Raw genomic sequence first — 26,760 nt, 5'->3', positions numbered from 1 at the left:
TACATTCTCATTAAAAGTGAGCACATAAAAAAAGATACAATATTGGTTGGGTTGGTACTCCATATTTTTTTATCGTTTAAGATGATTATCTCCCTTTAGTGTGTTTTTACCGGATATTTTCCATGTGTTTATGCTAGTCTAAACTTCAAAAGTTATATTTTTATCCTTTTTCGAAATATTTATAGATCACCTGTTTTAGTTCGGAGTCAGACGGGGTCATAACATACATCAACAAGACACCAACCCCGATGGTGCCCGCAAGAACCTTCACAACCAATCTTGGAGGGGCCATTATTACATAAGTCTATTGAAGATTGACCCCAATAAATATAGACCGCATCAAACTTATTTAATTCGATATGCAATATAATAGAATAGATATTTCAATAAGTTGTTGAACTACATAAGTGCAAAGATTTTATCAGAAATATAGTTTTGTAAGAATTATACATTTCAACATTTATTGTAAACAAATTTTAGGACTAGGCAGTTTTATATGGGGTTAAAAATGCTAAACACCGTTAATATTGTAAACATTTCCAAAAGGCCAGAGGCAAAACAAAACGTCATTTACAAAACGAAAGAATTTGGCTAGTGTTGTTTTCTGTGAAATTCTAGTTTAAAAAGGTAAATTTTTAACATATTGTATATTTGCATTCATAAAAGTGTGACAGACCATTCGTTGAATACATTTTTTATTCACTAACTCCACACGAAGGTAATATAAATCATTTTATTTCACATATTGTGTCGTCTAACCATTTTAACTGTGTCACATTATGTAGGGGAGAGCGGGGTAACACGGGTCACCCCTTATCGTTACTCTGGGTTTAACTTCCACTTAACACAAACTAGGTAATTTCTGGGCTAACGTTAATCTGGGAAATTGAGAAAAATGGTGTTTAATGGTTACACAACACAAACTCATTCGGTTCTATTTTGTTTCAATAATTTACTTTAGCAGTGGGAGAAAACCGATGAGTAGCCTACTCGAAAATAATGTAAATATTGGAAACATATGGCTATGATAAATGATATAGTTTGGGGGGGAATATTTATGCAAATCAAAACGACTAAATCGAAGAAAAACATATCTGAATGAATTGACAAAGGTTAAATTGTTGGAAAAAAACAAACTAACCTGAAGTTGAAGCGAAAGCAGGTAAAATTGATACTTCAATAGGCATTGCATTCCTTTTCTCTTTTTTTATAATATATTGTCTATTTGGGTATGGTGTATGCATATTGAATAGAAGGTCAGACTCCTGTGGTCACATACAAGCGAGGAATAGAAACCGCCCCACTTGACTCAATGACAGAGCTGCTTATGATCTAAAATGTGTTAGATCATTCGGCCATCTAATCCCCCACTTGTAAAAACTGACTGTTGTACTTGTAGCTTGATAAATGTACTTGTAGCCTGATAGATGTAGAATAAGAGTAAGGTACCTTATGAATCTTGTAATATTACACTAATTGTAAGCACACGTTAGTAAAAGTAGTCAAACATTTCTGGCCCTGACTTCACAAAGCATTCTCAGACTTAAGTTAAGAATTTACTCAAAATTGTGCACCTTGTTTTAACTAAATGCCCTTTATAAAACTTTTGTTGTTTTAATGTATCAAATATTGATATAAGGAACTAAGTGCAAAGTTGTGTGTTTCTGGATCAAAGATATTTCTCATAAACAGTGATTGAAAGTAGAGTAAATTCTGAGAATACTTTGAAACCAGGATGTGACATAGAATCGAATGAAATGAAATGGGGTTTGTAGTCGAGTCAATGCAATACTTTTGAGAAAATCATATTATGGTAATTTTCAGTTTTTTGAATTCTATCAGACATGGGATGGTGGAGAAAAGTAGAATGTTAAACATCATTTCTTTTATTATTACCAGGCAACTAACTGTTGAGATACATATACAAATTAATACACTCATTACTACTAGCTTATATTAAACCTCATATAGTTATTCCAAAATCAATCCTGGGGAGCCACAGTGGCTAAGTGGGCAAGAAGCTGGCTCGCTAGCCTGGAGCTCGGGTGTTCGATCCCTGCATTGGCCGAGAAAGTTCATCCAGATTTTCCGGCGTGGTTTTCCCTTGTCAGTGATGCGGGACGGAGGGCCTGGCAAGGACAGCTGTCTAGTCGTTTGGATGGGACAAAAAAACGAGGTCCCGTGAACATATTGGCATGCACGTAAAAGATCCCTTGGCAGTTGGAATTCGATATAAGAGTAGGCCGTAGCGCCGCTGCCTGGGCCAAATTTCCCTCATAGCACACTGTATGGCGTATGCCTGTCTCCATTAGCCCAGTTTAGGAGCAGAACAGTTGTAGCGTCGCCTTCCACCCCCGTGGGTTTTCTCTTGGTCCTCCGGTTTCCTCCCACTGCTAAAGACCTTAACGCTCAGTCGAATTATTGAAATAAGATTGAACTATATGTTAGTTCCAAAATTACCTAGTTTGTGTCTTGTGGACAGACATTAAACCAAACCCCATTTCTCTCCCTCTCTCTCTCTCTCTCTCTCTCTCTCTCTCTCCAAAATCAATCCACAAACTTTTTCAATGAAGTGAAAGTTAGACTTTTCATGAAACATAAACATTTTCACAACAGAACTGTCAAGCTTCATTTATCTGATGCTCACTTGCATTAATTTATTTTAGAAAACATGTACATGTAGGTGACCCTATTCAAATAAGATGTCAACTCGATTATGAATTTACCAGTGGCTCAGTGTACCCCAGTCTCCCCGACAAACAAATTTTATTTGTCAGTTACTTCTCTTATGCTCTGGAAAGGTCAAGCTGTTGCTTGTAAGACGAAGAACAAAATAGCACTAGAATCCCTCAAATATTATGGTGAAACTAACGTGTAATATTCAGATTTTATGATTAATTTGTTTGAGGATTTTTATTAGAATTCTGGTAATATTGATTTGTTTTGAGATAGTGGTGTGTGCCCGTTGTAGTCCTAAAACAATTGATTTATTATTTCTTACTCTAGACCGATCCCAGTACAACCCCTTGGCTTTTAGGAAATGGCTTGTAACTTGTGTTTATCTGCAGTTTTGATCTTAATTATATTTTTTAAAGATGCATTATATTATAATGTAAGTGCTAAATCTGCCTATTGTAGATCTTTATTTTGGCTTCAAATGTTATTTAAACTATTATTTAGACATTTATTAACTCTCTGGAGCACTGTTTTGCAGAGATTTAAATGGATTAGAACGCACGCGAAATTTTAATTTTTTATGATGAAATGGATAATGGACACTTGTTTGTTTGTCCAGTACCGTTGCTACGATAATAAACAATCTACACTGTATCTTCAAATGCTCATAACTTTGTACTTTATCTAAATCTTACATAATTCACCTTTAAATACAAATTGATTGTTTGGCAGGTAAATTGACTAACGGACAGGTATTGATAAATTTGTCAGCTTTAAAATTTCAATACCCGTCCACCCAACTGAGACCCAATTGGGACCCATCTGAGAAACGTATGTCAGAAATGAGAGCCCCGATAAATAAATTGACAGATTGAGGGATGGTGAAAAATGTATCAAGATATATAAATGACCTTTGATATAAACAGTGTATATCATGTGAATCCGGTTCCACTTTAAACACTTGTTATTATTAGACCTATTGACTTCATTCTCATCATTAAAACAATACCATTATATTAACAGAACAGTATCAAGTAAAGGTTCAGTCATACATTTTCGCATTGTTTAAATTGTAAAATGATTATTGAACTGTTCACCAAGATGTTGGACTTTTCGGAGAGAGGGGCACAGGTTCAGACGCCTGAATTTCTCTGTTTTTGCCAGAATATAACCAGACATCAATTTAGCAGAATATACCAAAACCAAAATATAGGTTTAGGATATTAGGTTTGAAGATTCTTGTTTGAATTTGAAACCCCTGATGTTCAAAAAGTGTTCAAACGAACAAGTGCATGTTTCACTGTGATTACTGTCTGTGCATTACGATGTTGAATAAGCTGTTGTAGGTGTGACTTTAGCTGGATGAATGGACAAACAAATGAACACTGAATGGACACAGAAATGAATGAACAAATGAATAAAAGAACAAATGCATGAATGAAGAAATTAATAAAAAAACAAATTAATTAATAGATAATTGAATAAATTAATGAACAAAGAATGAATGAATGAATAAACAAACAAATGAATTAATGAATGAATAAATACACATATAAATGCATTATTAAATAAAGAAATGACTGAATAAACAAACACAAACAATGAATAAACAAAAGAATAAATAGACAAACAAAAGAATGAATAATGGAATAAAGGAATAAATGCAGAAAAATAAATTAACAGACAAATGACTGATTGTTTGATTGAAGAAATGAATGAGAGGGCCTTTACTATTAGTAATGAGTAATGACACTGTATTTAAAGTGGTATGGGACATGTAATAACATTATGTCAAGTAGTGTCAGACTGTATGTGTGTTGTAATCCCCTGATATTCTCCAAACACAGGACAGGAAATAACTGTGAATAGACTGGCCCAATATGTGCCTACCTAAAAAATATAAAATAAATATAAAAAAAAGTTTGAATGCAGTGATTCACATTTGATGTTTGGATTAAACGATAAAAGTTGTTTTCATACCGTATTTGGATATCCTGGGATTTGGGTTTATACGTTTCAGGTGACGTATCATATTAATTTAACAAGGCTTTGTTATACAGGATGTGCTTACCCTTTCTGGAACACCTGATATCACTTCTTATTTGAGGATTTCACATAGCTAATTTTGGTGTTGGACCTTCGTATTAAGTATTTGTCACAGCCAGGATTTAGTCTTGGAGGTGATCTTTCTAGAACATCTGACACCACTTCTTATTTGAGGATTTCACATAGCTAATTTTGGTGTTGGACTTTGGTATTAAGTAACTGTCACAGCCAGGATTTATTATTGGAGGTGATCTTAGTGAGTTATTCTGAACACAAATTGTTTCAATGACATTTGAGTATTCGACACAGTTCAAAATTTCGTTTTACTTGTCTTTACTACACTTGGATCTGGAAGAGATGTTATTTAACTCGTGTTCTGAATGGTGTCAGGGATAAGCCAATGAAACAGTCTGTTACGACGAGCTTTAGGCGTGTTTTTCACGGAACTGTGGGTAATCCACTAGTAACATCAATGCTAATTGGTTAATCAAATGTCTGACATCATAGGGTCATAAGTCGGTCTTTTGACCCCTGACGTGACCTATCGCTATAACTTGTCAGATCTTCATGTAGTGTAGGCCATCGAAAGTATAAAAAACCGAAACGAAATATACATCTGTATTTTAATCAATTTGAATTTGGACAGGCGTTAGAAAATTTAGTCACTCAAGTCAATAATAAACAGTAATTGTATTTCATAGAATTGTAGAGATCCTATTACCATGTAAATACTGTGTTAATATTACCATGTAAATACTGTGTTAATATTACCATGTAAATACTGTGTTAATATTATTAAAGATACATTATGTAAGAACTAGATAAAAAGCTGGTCGTTCTTGTATAGATAAAATAGATAATGCAAAATGAATACCGGTATATTGAAAATTTCATTCAAATTACTTTATTCTGAGCGAAGAGATTAGCCTTTGAAGGTTTGCCAAGATGTGTGTACGGATTGTAACCACCGTACTGGTTGTTTGAGGCTCAGCCTCACTTAACCATTTTTAGATTCAATTATTAAACCGTTGTAATCTACTTTAAATCAGGCCCATCCCATGGAATTAAGAGTTGATTATGGTTTGGTCATGTTAATTAATAGTATATATAACATTTAAGGCCTAAAGAAAGACCTGCAATAGGAAGATTTAGCTCTTGCATAATGCCTGTTTAAATATAGCACTTTTATTATAAATTTGAAAAATACACTTAATTTTGAAAAATATAATAGATTTTGAAAAATATAATAGATTTTGAAAAATATAATAGATTTTGAAAAATATAATAGATTTTGAAAAATATAATAGATTTTGAAAAATATAATAGATTTTGAAAAATATAATAGATTTTGAAAATAAATTTTGAAAAATATAATAGATTTTGAAAATAAATTTTGAAAAATATAATAGATTTTGAAAATAAATTTTGAAAAATATAATAGATTTTGAAAATAAATTTTGAAAAATATAATAGATTTTGAAAATAAATTTTGAAAAATATAATAAATTTTGAAAAATATAATAAATTTTGAAAAATATAATAAATTTTGAAAATAAATTTTGAAAATAAATTTTGAAAATAAATTTTGAAAATAAATTTTGAAAATAAATTTTGAAAATAAATCTTGAAAATAAATTTTGAGAAATATAATGAATTTTGAAAATAAGTTTAACATTTAGATTTTAAAGTCGTTGAAGAGGTGCAGCTGGTTTTGAAAAACACAGGACACTATTCTATAGAAAACAATTATTGTTTATTACTCAGTGAAGTTTTGACTAGCAGAATATCCTAGTTAAAACGTCACTCAGTAATAAACAATAATTGTATGCCATAAAATTGTGTCCTCTGTATTTCTAAAATATATTACATGTAGGTATTGTATCTTTAAATAACAGATGATCTTGGGTTCTCTCCCGGTTTTGGCTCAGGAATTTCCTCTGTGTCGTCCGGCTTGGTTTCCCTCTGCATGGCCGCATTGACGTATTATTATACCCGTCTTCATTAGCCCATTCTGTGCAGAATAGTAGGACATAAACCCCATTAATGTCATTTTTAACAAATAATTTATAAAAATGAATATAAATTGTATTTTCAACAGAGTGCATGTAAAGTATGGAGTATGCCTGTCTTCATTAGAAATGACTTTATATGAAATGAAATGGGGTTTAACGTCTTACTGTTCTGCTCCGAACTGGGCTAATGAAAATGGGCATATATGGCATACAGTGTGCTATGAGGGAAATTTTGAACGGACAGCGGCACTACGGCCCACTCTTATATCAAATTCCAACTGTCAAGGAACCTTTTACGTGCATGCCAATATGTACACGGGACCTCAGTTTTTCGTCCCATCCGAGTCTTCATTAGACCAGTAGGATGTTAAACCCCTTTTCATGTCAATAATTTATATACATGACTATAACTTTTATTTTCAACAGAAACGTAATTGGTGTAGCATGTTTATCTTATATGGAGTATGCCCAACAGGACATTAAACCACATTTCATTTCGATAATTTATATAATTTATATTTTCAATAGAGACTGTGTATTAAATGGAGTACCGGTTTTATCTTAAACAATGTTTGAAATTTCTATCTACAGTGTTAATATATGGTGTCCAAAGTACATGTTTCTGTAAAGAATGTTTGGTGTTTATCTATAACTAGATATGTACCTGTGTTTACGTCATGCTTCATTGAATCAAGACAAGTAATATGTTTCAACAGATATAAAAGCTAGAAAAGACAAAAGGTATTAACATATTTTCTTTTATACATCTCTTGTTAACTACATGTACATGTATATAGGACTACCTGTATTAGGCCACACTAAATTGAAAATTGGTTTATCAGGAGCATTTAATTTAAAAAATCTTTTGGGTGGATGGGGAGGGGTTGCCGCTGGGTGGTGCAGGCATGGATCAAGAGGGGGATTTGGGGGTCCGACCCCCCCCCCCCCCCTGCTCAGCTACATAAATTTTTTTGTAAAACAACCTTTTTTATGAGAAAAGTGTCATAATTGTGCTTTATCCTTTATCGTCAGATGGTGCAACAGGATGGGCACTCAATGTGCGAGATAATGAATGATATAGACATATGTGATATCACAATTAATGCTTTGCATCAATAAAATTGAATCACAATGTCATCGTATTAATTCATAATAAAAATTGACGTCAAACAGGATGTTGGATTTCTCTGTTTAAAAAGATCAATGTGTATGTATATACACCAAAATGACGATAAAGACCATGTATTTCTCGAATAATTTCAAGCTGAGGGGGGGGGGGATACATTTTCTCAGGAACCTGGCAACCCCCCTCCTGCAAAAATTCCTGGATCCACCCCTGTGGTGGGGGAATTAAATACAAAAATTTGTGTTAGGAAAATGTTGCTCAAACAATAATTAAAAATCAAATTTGTTTGGCCTAATTATAAAGTCATACGGAAAAGATTCAGAATTAGAAAAGGATATTTATGAAAAACTTAATATCATATTTGTTTGCTCTATGTATAATTATAAAGAATAGGCTGACTCATATGGAAAAGATTCAGAATTTTTATTTTTTTTATAGTCTCTTCTTTTAAAGTTTCTGATTGTTATTTGTGGGATATTGAATCCCATGCAAAGTGCATTATTGTGAAAAGTTAAAAATAAAAAAGGAATGAAGTATTAATGTCGTACTTTCCTGCACCGACTGGGCTATTGAAGACTGGCATACATTTGTACGCCATGCAGTGTGTTATAAATTTTGCCATTACAGGAATGCTGCAGCCTGATGTAGGACGGAGGGCCTGACAAGGACAACTGTCTAGTCATTCGGATGGGATAAAAATAACGAGGTCCTTTGTACACATTGGCGTGCAAGTAAAAGATCCCTTGACAGTTGGAATTCGATATAAGAGTAGGCCGTAGCGCCGCTGTCCGGGAAAAATTCCTCTCATAGCACACTGCATGGCGTATGCCCGTCTTCATTATCCCAGTCGGAGCAGAACAGTAGGACGTTAAACCCCATTTCTTTTCATTTTCTTTATACCATCCAAATGACTAGACAGCTGCTCTTGTATAAATATTTCAAAGGAGCCACAAACAGATCATATTCTGTTAGTTTTACAGCTACGTTCCCAGAGAAGTGTTTATCGGGTAGTTATTTCCAATAAAAGTATGGCAATTTTGGTATATACCGAAAGTAGAAATATCCAATCTTACTACAAAAATACTGGATTCCCTGAAAAACGCTCATGGAGTGCATACAGGACAAAAATGTAAGGGTTTCCCTAATCGACAGCCTGACGATTAGGAGTGTCTGCACGCGTAACGTCAAAGGTTGTACGCAGAGATTGAGCGCTTGATGTACATTTTGATAAACTGTATGAAGAATTAGACGTACAACACTTTCTGAGATAAAAATCACGGGGAAAAAACGCGGGCAGTGGATAATCCGAAAATTTAATTAGGCTTCGATATTTGTAATAAATAGTCAGCGATTAAAGACAACATCGTCTTGCGTATGCAATGAATTCTCCTCCGACTTTGCTTGCGTTGCTAGGTACCGAGAGAGGTAAGTCACGTGACACAAACAAGACCTATTTTGATCGATTTTTTATAGCCAGGGTATTCCCCGACAATTGCAATGTTTTGAGAATGATTTGAAGCAAAATTATGATAAATTAATTAGTTTGAATATGTTTTTAGTCCAAATATATCATCAAATCACCGAGTTTGTACCCGGGAATGTATCTTTAATTGATATGAATAACAAATACCCCAAAAATCAGTTTAAATAACCTACAAGCCATCAACTACTTGAATTTGACTATTTACACACATTATTAATTTATGTTCACTGCTTGATCATAATAGGGATCCCTGTGAATCCTTTAAAAACATATTTTTGATGGTGTCCTTACTGCCTTTCTTTCCTCAGTTTAAGCGTTAGGGTTAAAAAGTACATTATCTGATTTCCCAATAGAAAAATTTTCTGTTTGCAAATAACCTCCTAAACCAGCTAAATCTATTTGTTAAGGCTAGCTCAATTTTTGTCAAGGTCGCTGAGATTTAAATATGGTTACGGCATGTGATTGTTGACAAGATTGTAGGTTAGAGTTAGGGTAAGTATTGGGACTAGGTCCAGGGTTAAGGTTTGGGTTGGGATTAGCGGTAGCCCGGTTTACATCTCGTGACCTATGATGAAAAATTGAGCTGGCCTTATCATTTAGCACTAACCTCTCAAACCACCCTTACAATAGACTCTCCTGCAGAAAAAGTGGTATAAGATATTTTTCTTAGAAATAACTAAAATGTCATGGTCACAAAGGAGCTTGAAATTTGACACTTTAAAATAACAGGTGTCAGAAGACATTTCTGAAACTAAAACAGAAATATTGTACTGTGTAGGAAATGTTTACATATTTCCTGTTAAAATGACTACGGCTACATGTTTACATGTATGCATGTCACGATATGACACCTGTAAATTGTCACTGGTGCAAAACGGATATGATAGGCTAAAACAAATTAATTTTTAGTTATTTAGGGTCTTTTAGGGTCTTGAGTCCCCTGAATAAATCTTTTGTTGAAATTTCATAATTAAAAAAATATGGAATTAAAAGCCTTTGAGAAGAGCAAGCAAGTAGTTTCTGCTTTTAAATCATAGGTTATTTTGCGGGGATGAGGGGTGGGGGAGGGGGGAGGATGAGGGAGGTAAAAAATAATAGGAAGCAAAATTGTAATAGGTATTACCCCATTCTTTACTTTTTTTGATCTCCATTTAATGTTCTCAAATCAAATTTCAAAGATAGCCTGTAAAGTTTTTAGATGTTGACATTAAAGAGTTCCTCAGAGTCTGGCTATCTCAGACTTAAGAGTTAAGAAATTAAGCCTACTTAACTTTCATTCACTGTTTATGAGAAATACCTTTGATCAAGAAGCACAAAACATTGCCATGGTTTCTTATTGATGTATTTGATACATTAAAACAACAAAAGTTTTATAAAGGACTATTTTTAGTTAAGATAAGGCAAACAATTTTGAGTAAATTCTTAACTTAAGTCAGAGAATACTTTGTGAACTCGGGGCCTAACTTTCCCTTGTCAATTGGGCAAATGGACAAAAAACAAAGTCCCCCTATTTACCATTGGTAGCACACCTTCTGACAGTTGGAAATCAAATTAAGAGTAGGCTGTAGCGGCACTGTCATGGTTTATATTTCCCTCATACGTGAGGGTGGGGGGCCGAATGGTTAGCACGTGCGCATTGTATAATAAGGTCTGTCATTGAGTCAACTGGCGTGGTTTCGATTCCCTAATTGTACGTGACAAGGAGTAAGGTCGTCTGTCCAACCTCGTGGGTTTTCTCCAGGTCCTCCGGTTTCCTCCATATGTTAGTCCCAAAACTCATTTTCTTTTATTTCATAGAGGTAAAACAAAGTTGGGGGTCCAATTAATGTTGAAATAATGAAAAGTTGCTTGGGTTAAACAAAGTGAAAACGGATGTGCTAACAAAATAACCCATTTATGGCTTTGAAAAACATTTATTGTTGTCAATTTTTGTATATTAATTGCTAGTGTTTGTTTTAATTTTAAGTCTTTATCAGTAAATTATAAATTTCAGATTGATTGGTAATAATAATGAAATGTGTTATTAGAATCATATACATGTACTACGACATACCTGGCATAAAGTTTACAGAGAAATAACTAACAGACAGATTGCCACTGCCACAATCACCCCATGTCTCCTACCACCCTATATCATATCAATATGGTTATTTCATCAGTAGAAGCCAACATGAAATGATTATTTGCCAGAGAGAGAAAACAACAGTACCAGTGTTCCTTGAATTGGTCAAAAACTGAAATCAAAGAGTCCTGCACCAACGAAGATGGATGGTCGTTTGAACCCAGAGGCACCAATTAAGATGGACGGATATTTGAACCCCCAGGTTATTAACTATGAAGCGTCAGAGCTGCCACGGCAAAATTCAACCAATCACACTCCAGATACTGCACGACAACAACATAATTACGCAAATGACGATGCCAGGAGAAATGAGAGTGCCATGCCTGCAAATGGCGGTTATCTACACGCTAAAGCAACAAATTACGCTGTTGATAACCATAAACCTCAACCCCAACCACGTACTAGAACTAAAATGAGATTTGATTCAGGTGAGAAAATTTGATTTTTTTTTTTATAGCTTTCAATTAAAGGGACAATAACACTCTTGCTGGCTTGAAAGCTCCAGAAAATAAATAATATCTCTATCTAAGTACTAGATGTTTAAGTGTCCTACCTGTTGTGTAAATTATCCATTACATCCAATTTTACTTGTCCAGAGGGTTCGAAAATATTTTTAAATTGAAGTTTCATTTGGAAAGGTTTACGTTAGACGTTTCAAACCATTATGTTGAATTTTTCAAAATTTTTAAATAAGGTGTGTTAAGATGAAATTTGTATCATCAATTAATTGGAATATTGTAAAATAGTACAATTTGTTGACCAGAATAAAGATTGGGACATATTATTCAGTTACAACAAGAGTGGTATTGAGCCTTTAAAGGACAATATAATACCCAAAGTCTTTGACATTGCAAACAAATTTATTGGTCAATTTAAATCAACATTGATGTTGTTATCTTACCGCAAAATGATGGGCTTCTGATATCCAGTATTTAAGACTATGAACATTTTAAAATCGGCACATGAATCGCCTGCCATAATGCTTTTGAGTGTCATTTGTAATGAAGCAACTTGATGAACGAGGCTAAACATATCCCACAGGAGAATACTACCGGTATAGACTGGAAAATCCAGACACCAAAGACTGCCATTCAATTTGGACTCATCACATTTTTTGCCGATCATAACTGATTAGAAATTACAAAAAAAAAATAACAATTGAATGTAAATCAGTTTATATACATTCATAATACATTGCGTTGCGTCCCATTTGTGTCAATGTCTAGGAACCAAAGAATAGCAATTTAGCTACTTTAAATGCTCCTACAAAAAATCATTTGTGATTTTGGGGCCAATACAAAAAGAACTCAACCAGTAACCAGATAGTGTAAAATGTCAATTTATTCTACTAAATGACTGAAACATGAATATTCCAATTGGCAACAATTAATAGTTACCCAAATTTCACAATACCACATCGCACCAACACAAATTTGATTACATACGTAGTCTCTATTTATATACAAACATCTCAGGTAAGGATTAGTTTAATATCATTATTGGCAATCTAACTCAAGGTAAATTACAGGTAATTTACAGGTATACATATAACATATTTATATAATATTATATATCGAATGGCCAAGAAAAAAGTGGGCGAAACTTTAACAATGCATTCATCGGCCACCCGATATATCAAGGTAATTTACTGGTGGGTATATACATGTAACCTATATTAGGGTGACCCGTGCATTCTACAGAAAGTTGGTCTCGACACGGCTAAATGTGCACGCTTCAGTTGCGTGTCTCAAACTGATTTCTGACTACCCCGCACTCTCTTTGAGTCGATAAATAGCCATGGCACGTGCAATTCTCTACAAATATATCAACTATTACAGCCGTAAAAAATCTATTGTTGACGATTTTGAATAGCAGTAAAATTTAGCTTCTTGGTTATTACAGCAGCTTTAGAAATTACGTTTGTTTTATTTTTTAAATTGCTTTATCATTAACTGTACCGTTAAGAGCGGCTTCTTTTGGTTTAGTACAAATACTATCTCTGAATCACTTTCTTTAGCAGGAACATGATACTAGCAGTAGTTTCATTTTACTTTTACAAGTTTCTTAAAACAATTGTTGAGTTGTCTAAAGTGCTTATTTCTAAATTCAATTTCTTGTTCTAGCTTTCTGTTATGTTTCGTAAAAAAGTAGTCTTGATTATCCCGACCTGTCAATCAGACATAGAATGGTCGATAGACTGGTTAAGCGAGACTAATTTCAAAACAAGGGCACGTAACCTATCTTTTCCTCAAAAGTGTCTGGATGTTATGGACGACACTTGGAACCAGTTTTCAGTCTATTATTTATAGATGATTAATGGTCATAGCTTATTAAGTACAACATGATCGTTTATTTAGTGACTAAAATATATAAATATTGTGGCGTAATTGTCGAGATATTTGGAGATATTTATTTATGGTGGGTCACCCTACCTATATTTATATTGTATCATGATTCATGATAATTACCTGTATTTTATCTAATTACATATACACACATTTATTATCATAGAAAATTTAAAGAGACGTTATCACAAAAGAAATGAAATAATAGGGGTTTTAATGTCCTACTGTTCTGTGCCGACTGGGCTAATGAAGACGCTCATACGCCAGACAGTGTGCTATAAGGCACTATGGCCTACTCTTATATCGAATTCCAACTGCCAAGAGATCTTTTATGTGCATGCCAATGTGTACACGGGACCTCGGTTTTCCGTCCCATCCAAATGACAAGACAGCTGTCGTTGCCAGTCGTTGTCAATAATATATATTGAGGTCAGTTATAGCCTAATGACATGTCATTTCTATTTAAAACATGTTCATATGTTTTGTCAATATCATATTTCTTTTTGATATATTTTCTCTTCTTTATGCCTGTATGAGTCTATTCAGAACAAGCCGGATATAAAAAAGGGGGTCACTGGTCATAAAGAATTTAAAAGGTTGTAGTGTATTTAAGTATATACACTTTTATAAGGATTTTTTTGTGTAGTCATGTAGGAGTTTAAATTACTTGATAGTATTTTACTATAATTATCTGTGAAAGGTAAAGTATTTGTGTGTTAGTCGTCTATAAATCTTTTATCTTACCTAAGTTAAATGGTAATTATGTAATCAGCAGGTATGTACATGTATGACAGTTGGCTTTATATTGGTGTACATGTAAATACCTGCCGAAAAGAGCATAAGAATGCCCCGAAGAGTAGATTTATCCATAAGGTTAAATTAGGTACTCTTCAAGCCTTATATACTTCATAAATATGGCTACAAGAAGAGGAACGGCAACACTCCCTTCGTAAGGTAACTAAATCTGGACAGGCTGATACATCTGCGTGAATACTGGATCAAGAAAGAGAGACCGATGAGGCGTAGGTGTAAATATAATTAATTAAAAAATCCCTGCTCAACAGTAGCACAACAGGCTTGGTAGATGTGAAGATTTTTTGATAATATAACGTTATGGGTAGAGATACCCTTTATTAAAAAATCTTCACTTCATAAATATCTTTAAACTTACATGTATCCATATTGAGAATTGATTGAGACTTATAGTCTTATACTCGAGGATAATGGCTATTGAGAATTGATTGAGACTTATACTCAAGTAAAGATATCGTTACACTATGACAGTATAGTAAACAGTGGTTAAAACTCTTTATTTTTATATTCTTCTTTATTGTCTTGGTTTTTTCACACAAAATCAACTACTGGTATTTCTGAGGAAATTGTTGTGACAATTTTCCATACATGTGCAGAATAATTTGTATTCATAAAGTTGACATCTTTCGCTCTCATGTAAAGTGATGATGTGTCCACCTTTGTTAAAAGTTATTATAAGTATAATTCTAGTTTCTAAATTGTTTCAATGTCATTTAGTAATTGAACTAGAATAAACAGGTCACAATTCTATGCTATACAATAAGCAGTAATTGTATTCCATAGAATTGTGACCTGTTTATTCTAGTTAACTAGTCTAGGATAAACTTGACACTACATGTAAAGTGATGTGTCCATCTTTGTTACGGGTTATTTCAAGTAGTTGACTATAGTTGTCTATAGAAAGTTGTTTGATAATTAGGGGGATTGGATGGCTGAATGGTTAGTGTGCGCGCGCTGTATCATAAAGTCTGTCATTGAGTCGACTGGCGTGGTTTCGAATCCCTGGTTGTACGTGACAAGGAGTAGGGTCGCCTGTCCAACCTCGTGGGTTTTCTCCAGGTCCTCCGGTTTCCTCCCACTGCTAAAGACCCCTACGCGCAAGCGAATTAATGAAATAAAATTAAACCATATGTTAGTCCTGAAATGACCTAATTTGTGTCAAGTGGACATTAAACCCCATTTCTCTCTCTCTCTGTTTGATAATTGTCTCATTGTTTATGGTATAATCCTGTCACTCTACTAGACATGAAGATAAAATTCAAGTAGACTAGTGTAATGTTGTATTAAAGATGCATTATGTAAGAACTAAATCTGCCTGTTACAGGTTTATTAGTTTGGCTTCAAATGTTATATAAACTATTAATTAGAGAATTGTGCCCATAACAAGCCTATAATCAACTCTTTAGACCAATGGATGGCCGAGATTTAAATGGATTGAATCACAATCACCATTTAATTTAAAAATGGTAAATCAAGACTTTATCCCGATTGTCCCGTACCATCGCTATGATAATCTACATGTATGCTACAAACTTCAAAAACTGATTACTTCGCTCAGAATAAAGTAATTTGACTAAAGTTTTCAATATATTCCTTTTTTATTATCTTTTTTTTAAAATTGTAGCAAGAACAGCCAGCTCTTTATCTCAATTTTACATAATGCATTTTAATAATTTTCTAGTCTACGTGTAGATAGTATAAATAGTACAAGCCATGGATTGTCAAATAATATTTGACATGAAAATGTCCGGACCTCAAATCAGATATTTTGCCTAATATTTTGTAATGACTGGTGTTAGGGTGGATTGATTCACTAACCTAGATCTAGATTCAGATACACACATTTGATTTTGTTTTCTATATTGAATGTAGAATAATCAATTTGAATACATTTTAACAGAGATTTACCTGTGAAATATTGGTTATTGTTCAAACTTGTGAGAGATTTTTTGCTGTACAGTTTGAGTCTTTTTATACCAGAAATCCGTGAAATCCGTGAATAATTCATAATAAAATGTCTTTGTCAAGTATCATACTTCGTCCTCTCTAGACACAAAAGTCTTGAGGGGGTTGGATGGCCAAATGGTTAGCACGCACACTCTGTATCATACGGTCTGTCATTGAGTCAACTGGCGGGGTTTTCGATTCCCCGGTTGTATGTCACAAGGAGTAGGGTCGCCTGTCCAACCTCGTGGATTTTCTCCGGGTCCTCCAGTTTCCTCCCACTGCTAAAGACCCCTATGCGCAAGCGAATTATTCAAATAAAATTGAACTGTGTGTTAGTCCTGAAATGACCTAGTTTGTGTCGAGTGGACGTTAAACCCCATTTCTCTCTCTCTCTCAAAAGTCTGGAAATAATAATTTTATAATAATTATTGTTTTAAGACTTTTACACATTTGTCTCAACAGTCTGTACATATAACATCCAGTATTAAAAATGTCTTCTGAAAATACAAGTTTTCCGATTTGATTTAACTTTAAAAATATTGCATAGAGTTTTAAAGAGAATTTATGTATGACAAATGTTTGTGACAGGTACCTTATTTCCCGACTTGTCGATACAGTGAAATAATGTGACTCGAGGTTCTGCCCTGCTTGACACATGTATACATGTTGACCTAATTAATCTATGGGTCAAGCCATTATTAGGTATTTTATAAATATTATTCCAGTGTGTAGCATGTTGTTATATTTTTATCTACATGTAGATGTTGATAAGAACTGTGACAGGTAGAGTACCTTATTTCCAAGCTTATCTATACCATGATATACTTGATATACTGTGACCCTAGCTCACCTGCCCTTGCTTGACATATTATATACTTGTATATATGTGTTGACCTAATTATTAGGTATTTAATCAATATTATTGAGGTGTATAGCATGTTGTTGTTTTTATCTACATTGTTCGTATGATCTACATGTAGATAAGAACTGTGATTATTTCATCAGTGACTGATACAGACATCCTCGGTATCCCCAGTGAAGTAGAATGGAATGAGACCACTGTGGATAACGAGTTCATGTATTTACATTACATTTTATCATTGAAATTTGTTTAATGTCAGGTTAACTTTTATTTGAACAAGTTTGAATGGTACTTGAGCCAGTGCACATTTATTTAGTTACTCACTCAGTCAAATGTCTTATTATTTACATGGTGGAGGGGTTGGGTGGCCGAATAGTTAAGGTCTGTCATTGAGTCTAGTGACATGGTTTCAATTCCCCAGTTGTACGTGACAAGGTGTAGGGTCACCTGTCCAACCTCATGGGTTTTCTCTGAGTCCTCCAGTTTCCTTCCACTGCCATTTGAAATCAAATTGAACCATATGTTAGTCCCGAAATCGCCTAGTTGGTGTTGAATAGAGTAATCTCTCTCTCTCTCTCTCTCTCTCTCTCTCTCTCTCTCTCTCATTATTTACATTGCTTGCTCTGTTTAAAGGTTTTAAACCGGGACTCTTGTTTCACTCCTATTTGTCGGTCTTGGCTGACTGTCAGGAAATTATACCTAATATCTGTCAGTCAATTTACATACCATAACATTAGAATTTCAAATCACAATAAATACAGTTATAATATTAATAATGACAAACACTTAAAAATATGTAGAAGTTGTCATATTCTTGCTAATCAGAGGTAAACAAACAAAATTTGTCAAAAACATTTAAAGTGAAAGTCTTGAGCTGAACCTATTTTATTTACATGTAGGTTTAGATATATCTGAAAAGCGTTGAATAGGGTAGACCAAATGTATCTCAGTATTGACTTTATCTGTGGAAGTAAAATTTTCAAAACACCAAAATAAATGCACATACAAATTCAAAGGAAATTGAGAATTTAAATTTTGACATGGGCAAATATTCGTTGCATTTTTCTAACAATGTTCTAGTTTGTCATGTTGATCAATCTTTAAAATCTTTTTGGTGCATTTTTTTCAGTTTTCTCGAAATTATGAATCTTTTAAAGTCAACATATTTTTGTTATCGGTTTACTTATTTTGGATTTTATTGAATGAATATTATTGAATATTCCTAATAGAGACTAACGCTGATTGGATTCCATTAGGTTTAACTGACATCGTTTAACGGATACAAAAAATGAGTTTTAGAACTTTTTAGATCAACCATTAATAACTATTTGAATGTGAATATTCATCTATTTCTGTGAGGAGAAGATGTGCATTGGTTAGAAATACTGGTATAGACAGTGCCGTCTTAATGTCTAAGCAAGCTGGGCAGTTCTCCTTGTGGGGGGGGGGGGCAAAAGGGACCCAATACTCATCTACATATTTATAATTTATTGTGACTTCCCTATTTGTTGGATGTACCAATACAATAAATATATGTTCAATTTTATCGACCATTTGTAATTTTATTCCTGTGAGTGGTTGTGTAGATAGGCACCCAAGTGCACTGATAAGTTTCAGGGGGGCCTATAATGCCCGGGGAGGTTGGATGGCCGTAATGTCTGTCATTGAATCAACTGGTGTGCACGTGACAAGGAGTATGGTCGCCTGTCCAACGTCGTGAGTTTTCTCCTGGGCCTCCAGTTTCCTCCCACTGCTAAAGACCCCTAAGCGCAAGCAAAATATTGAAATAAAATTGAACCATATATTAGTCCCGAAATGACCTAGTTTATGTTGAGTGGACGTTAAACCCCATTTCTCTCTTTCCCTATAATGCCCCGGGTCTAGAACTCTAGATATATATTGATATGATGATTTCTGTTTTAGGTGTTGGTGATTTAGAAATGCATCGTGTATCTGGTTTAAGTCCTACCAGATCGTCGATGAGTTACGAATATGTTGATAACGTGAATCATTATGAAGAAGTTCCAACTCTAGACAACAGGTGGGTTTAAAAGAGTGTACAAAATCTCAGCCGTGTGGTAGACTTGATTGTCTAACAACATTGTAAAATAGTGTGCATTATGAGGGGGTAACAGTCAATGATATCCATCGTTGTTTGAAGGAGGGTCATGTTGACGTTTTTAACTGTCATCGAAGACTCAATTGTCTAACTAGACAGAATGTAGGGTAGTGAACTTTGACCCCACCTTTTGTCTGTAGCTTTTATTCCAACCTCTAGTATTAAAAGTACTGATAGAGAATCGTTTTAAGATGAGTTATTTGCCCCTGAATTGGATTCAGACCAGTTATTTTATGATCTTGCTGACTTAGTCACAGCTTGATATTGAAGGAGATTTTCAACATTACGGTTGTGTGACTTTATGTTTTGAGCAAAGTTATGGGTGTATGAAGGTTTGACAAGATACAGGGTCATAGATTTTCATTATCATAGCAACAGTACTTGTCAATTGAGACTAAGTCTTGATTATTTATCTTATTTCATCCATTTAAATCTTGGCAATCTGCTTGTCTAGAGAATTGATTTTAGGCTTATCATGTGAATAAATGTTTAAATAATGATTTGTATAACATTTGAAGCCAAAATAAAAACATACAATAGGCAGAGTATCTTTAATAATCTATTTTATTTTTGTCATATTTTTTTAAAGTTATGATAATAATAATGATAATTTATGTTTGATATTTTACCAGATTACCAACTCCTGTGGTGCCACCTGCAGTACCAGAACCATTAAGTCAAAGGTCACCAGATTCTCAAACTACCATCACTTCAGCTCAAACAGAAGTTACGTCAGACACCGACGATCGAGCGACGGTATTCAGGTCGCGATCTACAAACTCTAAAAGGTAAGATACCCTATGTTGCTGTCGTTCCATGTGTATAATGCTTACTTACTATGAAAGGTCCCAGGTTTGATCCCTGTCTGGTGGTGGCGTTGAGAGGGGGGGGAAGCTAGTGGGTTAACACGAACGTGTGAAATCATAAGGTCTGTCATTGAGTCAAGTGGCTTGGTTTCGATTCCCTGCTTGAATGTGACAAGGAGTAGAGCCGCATGTCTATCCTCTTGGGTTTTCTCCAGGTCTTCCTAGTGAGATATTACACCATATTTTAGTCCCGAAATGACTTCCTCTGAATTTTCCAACCTTCTTTCCCCTTTTCAGTGTTACAAGGTCTAGTTGTTTAGATGGGAGAAAAAATCACTGCCTCTACAAAGTGGAATAAACTACCTTGAAACCTCCACATGTACAGAAGTTCAAAACAAAATCAATTTATATCTGACTTTTCAATCTTTTTTCAATTACATTATTTTATTTCAATTTTATTATCAGAAACTAGAGTATTTATCTGCCAAAATTACATTTTGTGAATTTATCGCATTTCAGAGATTTGATTATTTGATTTCAGAAAGAAGATCTCAAATCCATTATATTCTCGTATGATCAGTGCCGCATCAAATATTTTTGCTGATCAAAAACACAACGAATCAACGAAGAAGATAGATAGTCTAGAACATCAAGTGTCTTGTCAGTGTTTAGTTATATTGATACTATTTATAGTGACACTAGGAGCGACGGCTCTATGTATATATCTGATGATAGCTCACTCTGATTGTAAGTACACTGTACTATAAACTGGTAACTAATCTATTTAAATAGGGGGGTTGGGTGGCTGAATGGTTAAAGCGTGCACGTTCTATCATAAGGTCTGTCATTGAGTCAACTGGTGTGGTTTCGATTCCCCAGTTGTATGTGAAAAGGATTAGGGTCGCCTCTCCTCTCCATCCTCGTGGGTTTTCTCCGGGTTCTCCGGTTTCCTCCCACTGCTAAAGACCCCAATATACAAACAAATTATTGAAATAAAATTGAACCATATGTTAGTCTCAAAATCAACTAGTTTTTGTCAAGTGGATATTAAACCCCATCTCTCTCTCTCTGCCCAATGAAATACTAGTTATCTCATGATAAATTGTTTCGATGACATTTAATTCTATAAAATACAATTATTGTTTATAGGTTAGAGAATTATGTAGTGTGTATTTTCAGTTCAATCAACAACATATCTGTGTCCTATTACAATCTGATTAAAATACAGATCTATATTTCGTTTCGTTTTTTCATACTTTCGATGGCCTACACTACATGAAGATCTGACAAGTTGTAGCAATAGGTCGCTTCAGAGGTCATACGAGCGGCTTTTGACCCTATGACATCAGACATTTGATTAACCAATCAGCATTGATGTTTTTTATTGATTACCCTCAGTTCTGTGCAAAACACGCCTAAAACTCGCTGTAACAGACCGTTTCATTGGCTAATACCTAACACTATTCAGTACACGTCAATGATAACAAATCTTCCAGATCCTAGTGTAGTGTAGTAAAATGAAATTTTGAACTATAAAAAACAAAACGAAATAGGATCTGTGTTTTAATCAGATTGATCTTATTATAGAGAAACCTAGTAGAAATGTGACTCAGTAACAAGCAGTAATTGTTTTCTATAGAATTGTCTACTTTGTTCCAGATGGTATCTCATGGTTCTGTCTTTTGCTAGGTTTATGTCTCTCTGAGGAAGCATAAATAAGATTTCCAGCAGAATTTTCCATAACTATTGACATTGCAAAACATGTCCAAAACATATCACTCATTGAATTGACATTCCGATACAAGCCAGTGAAAATAGACTATTATCCATAGCAATGTAGCATGGCCTTATTTTTCTGTCAAATTCAACAAACAACATAATTTGGACAAGATTTGGACAGTAAATACCATCACTGCACAGAAGGGTACAGTCCTTATTGTGGTATGATAAAGTAAAGAACTGCATAGTCTAGTGTCAGTAGATGTATTATGTTCTTATTTTATTACGTCCATTTTAAAGATACTTTTCTGCACCAACTGGGCTAATGAAGATGGAGGGCCTTCATTGAAGGATAGAGCCTGTATAGAAACACAATATGAAGATTTTTTTTTTTTTTTCAATGAATAATGTGAAAATGTTATTTATATTTCAGCTTTTATCAGTAACAATGAACTGCTGGTCAGAATACAGAAATTAGAAGAAGCCAATATGAAATTATATCAGAGTTCTGCTGTAAGTTCTTTACTTTCAATTTATGGTCTTGTCGTGTTGTACGTGACAAGGAGTAGGGTCGCCTGTCCAACCTCGTGGGTTTTCTCCGGGTCCTCCAGTTTCCTCCCACTGCTAAATACCCCTACCTAGTTTGTGTCGAGTGGATCTGAAACCCCATTTCTCTCTCTTGTCTGGTCTAGCTGATAAAGTGTTAAAATAAAATTCTGCGTATTATTTAAAATTGTTGATCGTCATCTGCATTTTTCGAACAATATCAAATTTTCACGGCTTAAACTATGCTTAAATCTTCTCAAATTGATTATTTAACATGTAATTAAGAAAATAAATCAGGAGCCACGGTTGCTAAGTGGGTAAGACACTCGCCCGCTAGCCTGAAGGTTGTGTGTTTGATCGCTTCATTGGCCGAGAAAGTTCATCAGGATTTTCCGACACGGTTTCCCCTTGTTAGTGGTGTAGGAAGGAGGGTCTGACAGTGACAAGGACAACTGTCTAGTCGTTCAGATGGACGAAAAACCAAGGTCCTGTGTATACACTGACATGCACGTAAAAGATTCCTTGACTGTTGAAATTTGATATAAGAGTAGGCCGTAGTGCTGCTGTCCTGGCAAAATTTCCCTCATAGCACACTGTATGGCGTATGCCCATCTCCATTAGCCCAGTTTGGAGCAGAACAGTAGAACGTTAAACCCCATTTCATTTCATTTTGATTCAAAATCCATCACATTTTGCCTGGCTGTTATGTATACTTGAATAATTCTGTTTTTATATAGTTTGATTTATTTATATTTTTCAGCTGAAGACGAATAATTCTGTTTTCGAATCTAATTTGAATCAGATCAATGTTAATCAACAGCAGTTAGAATTCACGTATAAAAATCTCACGTCTCAAATAACCAGTATTAACAATGATTTACAGCAACAAATATACAACGTATCAAAGATGCCTGTAAGTTACCATGACAACACAGTCATATTTTACAGGGGCCACTGGATACTGGATTCACAACTGGAATATATAGGGTTTGAATTTCAGGGACTGGGTTGTCGAGTGCTCTAATGTATACCATTTAGATAAGAAAGTCTGTCATTGAGTCAAGTGGTTTGGTTTCGATTCCCCACTTGTACGTGACAAGAAGTAGGGTCACCTGTCCAACTTCGTGGTTTTTTCTCCAGGTCCTTCAGTTTCCTCCCATTGCTTAAGATCCCCCCCCCCCCCCCCAGACACATGCAAATTATTGAAATTAAATTTTATCATATATTAGTCTCGAAATGACCTTGTTTGTGTCGAATGTACAAATTAAAACCCATTTCTCTCTCCTTCTTGATAATTAAAAGTTATTATCCCACTATTAATGAAATCAGCAGAAATGAATATGTTGTTTGTATGTTAAATTAATTTGGTTTAAATTTACACGTGTCGTTTATTAAATATACATTATGCAAGAGCTAAATCTGCCTATTGCAGGTCTTTCTTTAGGCCTGAAATGTTTTCTAAAGTATTAATTAGACATTAATTAACTGATCCAGGCCTTAATCAACTCTCGATGGCATCAGATTTCTCCGATATTAAATAGATTAGAATGATTCAGCGATACTTTGATGTAATCAAATATGGAGGACCGAGACTTAGCTTCGATCAACCAGTACAGTGTTTGAAATTATTGCATACATCTGTCAAACCTTCAAAGGCTAATATCTTCGCTTGCAATAGAGTAATTTGAATGAAATTTTTAAATTATTCATTTTACATCATCTACTTTCGAACTATTATAGCAAGAATGGCTAGTTCTTCGTCTAAATCTTACATAATGTATCTTTAATACATTATAATGTATCTTTAATACATTATAATGTAAATATGCTGTTTAACTGATTTCAGGGACCACCAGGAGTTGGTAATCTATCAGCTTGTTTCTATAGCAACTCAACAGCAACAAGTACTGGATCAGATGCAATAGCCTCAGAAACGTCATGGAAACCAGAACTCGCAAAATTAACTGTAAGTTGTTTTTAATTTATAGATCTAAAACCATCCGTTTGAGTCGACTGGTGTGGCTTCGATTTCCAGGTTGTATGTGACAAGGAGTAGAGTCACATGTCCGACCTTGTGGGTTTTCTCCAGATCCTCCCACTGCTAAAGACCCCTACGCATATGCAAAATTATTGAAATAAAATTGAACCATATATTAGTCACGAAATGACCTAGTTTGTGCCCTGACATCTGCACTATGACCTACCTTTTTGGAGATAACAGGTTTAGTTTTAGATGATAAAAGTTAAGCCTGTACAAAACCAGGGTTAGGTCTAAATATTAAGGCTACCTGCAGATTTGGTCACAGGTCGCCAGATGTAAACAGAACTAGCCCTAACCCTAACCCACAATCTCGTCAACAATCAGGTGCCCTATCTTAATTTACATCTGCCAACCTTGACGAAATCTGCAGTTGGCCTTAATATTTAGACCAAACCAAAAACTAATATCTTGACATTTTTAACTTTGTGCTGAACATGTATTAATAATATCAATTAAAATACAGAGTAAAAAAACAACGTGTGCCAGAAATAATGGCAGGCACCAGCATTATTTATTTTTGAAATGGTTGATATATTCGTTAATATTTTTTCAGGACTATGTTGTCATGTCAGCGTTCTGCACAGTGACTGGAGGAACAAGATATGAACTTGAAGTTTTAGTTCATGCGCCCAACTCCGTGCAGTATAATTGCAGATGTTACGGAGCAGTATCCGGTAAGGCTTATCGATACTGTGTCGTACACTATGTCTTATGTCCCAGATATTCATAGTTAACGCAGTTCTTCCTGTGAATGGTCGGTTTTGATCTGACATCCTCTCGCAGTCTCATTTGCAGAAGAGTTGTCAGTGAACGGAAAATCGTCTGTATATTTTCTCAATAATGGCTTATTTCTTCCTTTGGAGTCAAGTTGGAGAGTTAACATTCCTTCAATTGGAGAATATTTGGTGATCTGCCTGCTGATATGGAAATGTCATTGTAGTTATCTCCCTTGTCTTCCTATTGGTTAACTTTGGGGTACTCGATTAAACATTCCGGAATTGAATTCTCTCAATCCCCAAAATAGTGACAACCGAGTGAAAAAGTGGATTTAGGGCTACAACGCATGCGTCTACTGAATAAGTAAACATCTCAACCAACCATGCAGCCGAAACATATTCGTTGTGTTTAATTACGGCACGATTCTACTCACACCACCTCCGTTGTCGGGACTGACAGAACTGTGACAGAACTGAATTCAGCGTTACTCAATTGCAATTCTGTCAGTTCTGGACTGTGAATCGAGCATCCCCATTGAAATGGTGAATAAGTCGTCAACGTTTGATATTGTAGATATATATTTATGCTAGCATCAAGAATTGAGTTTAATCGTGAAATAAACACTGCTGATGCATTATAAAGTGTATTAACAATATTACTGTGGAAAGACATTCTGTGATATCCCCCTAGGTGGAAGCGGGCGGCTTGAAAACAACAAAATTATTGTGGAAGACAATTGATTGCAACATGAGTTTATGGCTTATGCTATGTGAAAACTCCTCGCCAACTAATAGTGCTATTGTAATTTGTTAACAAGTTTATTAATATATTAATATCACATTGTGGTCACCTCAAATCATGATTTAAATATTCAGATATATATATATATATAGACATTATTCGATTTAATTACATTGAAAATTTTTTGATTGTTTTGGCGTATAAGTTAATATTTGTAGAAATTGTGAATCTTAGTTTAAAGATACATACTCTAGTGAAATGAAATCAAGTTATTCTCATCAAGAGGTGTTTAATAAAGCTACAATTTCATATTTTTAAGTTATATTTTTAAAATTTATTAAAATAAAGAACTAAAATAGAGGGTATCTATAAACAGTTCTACCTTGTTAAAGAATAATCCTATTAATCCTATAATTCACTATTGTCATTTGAATATAACTATTCCATGGTGGGGAATAGGAAAACAAGGGAGGTAATTGTGTTATTATTTCCGGTGTTAAAAATTTGTAAGTGTGAGAAAGATAACCTATGATCGTATAATAGTGAGTTGACAACCTATTTAGCAAAAGACATACAAATAATAATCTATGTTTTGATTTTCTTAGAAAATATGAAATTGTAACTTTAAACTTTAAATTC

General features: G+C 34.4%; 1 protein-coding gene across 1 annotated transcript; it reads left to right on the top strand.

Moving 5' to 3' along the window:
* Positions 1-555: 555 nt before the first annotated feature.
* LOC126821291 (uncharacterized) lies at positions 556-25,501 on the top strand. The gene is made up of 10 exons (XM_050549695.2): positions 556-627; positions 7,326-7,475; positions 11,337-11,893; positions 19,356-19,473; positions 20,184-20,339; positions 20,899-21,104; positions 22,510-22,589; positions 23,383-23,535; positions 24,469-24,588; positions 25,217-25,501. Exons 3-10 carry the CDS (start codon positions 11,608-11,610, stop codon positions 25,391-25,393), a joined length of 1,296 nt encoding a protein of 431 aa, XP_050405652.1. The 5' UTR covers positions 556-627; positions 7,326-7,475; positions 11,337-11,607; the 3' UTR covers positions 25,394-25,501.
* The last annotated feature ends 1,259 nt before the right edge of the window (positions 25,502-26,760 follow it).

The sequence above is a fragment of the Patella vulgata genome, chromosome 5 (assembly GCF_932274485.2).
Source record: "Patella vulgata chromosome 5, xgPatVulg1.2, whole genome shotgun sequence".
NCBI classification, from domain to species: domain Eukaryota; kingdom Metazoa; phylum Mollusca; class Gastropoda; family Patellidae; genus Patella; species Patella vulgata.
The sequence above is the reverse complement of the archived record's forward strand: the minus strand, read 5'-3'. Positions and strand labels throughout refer to the sequence as shown.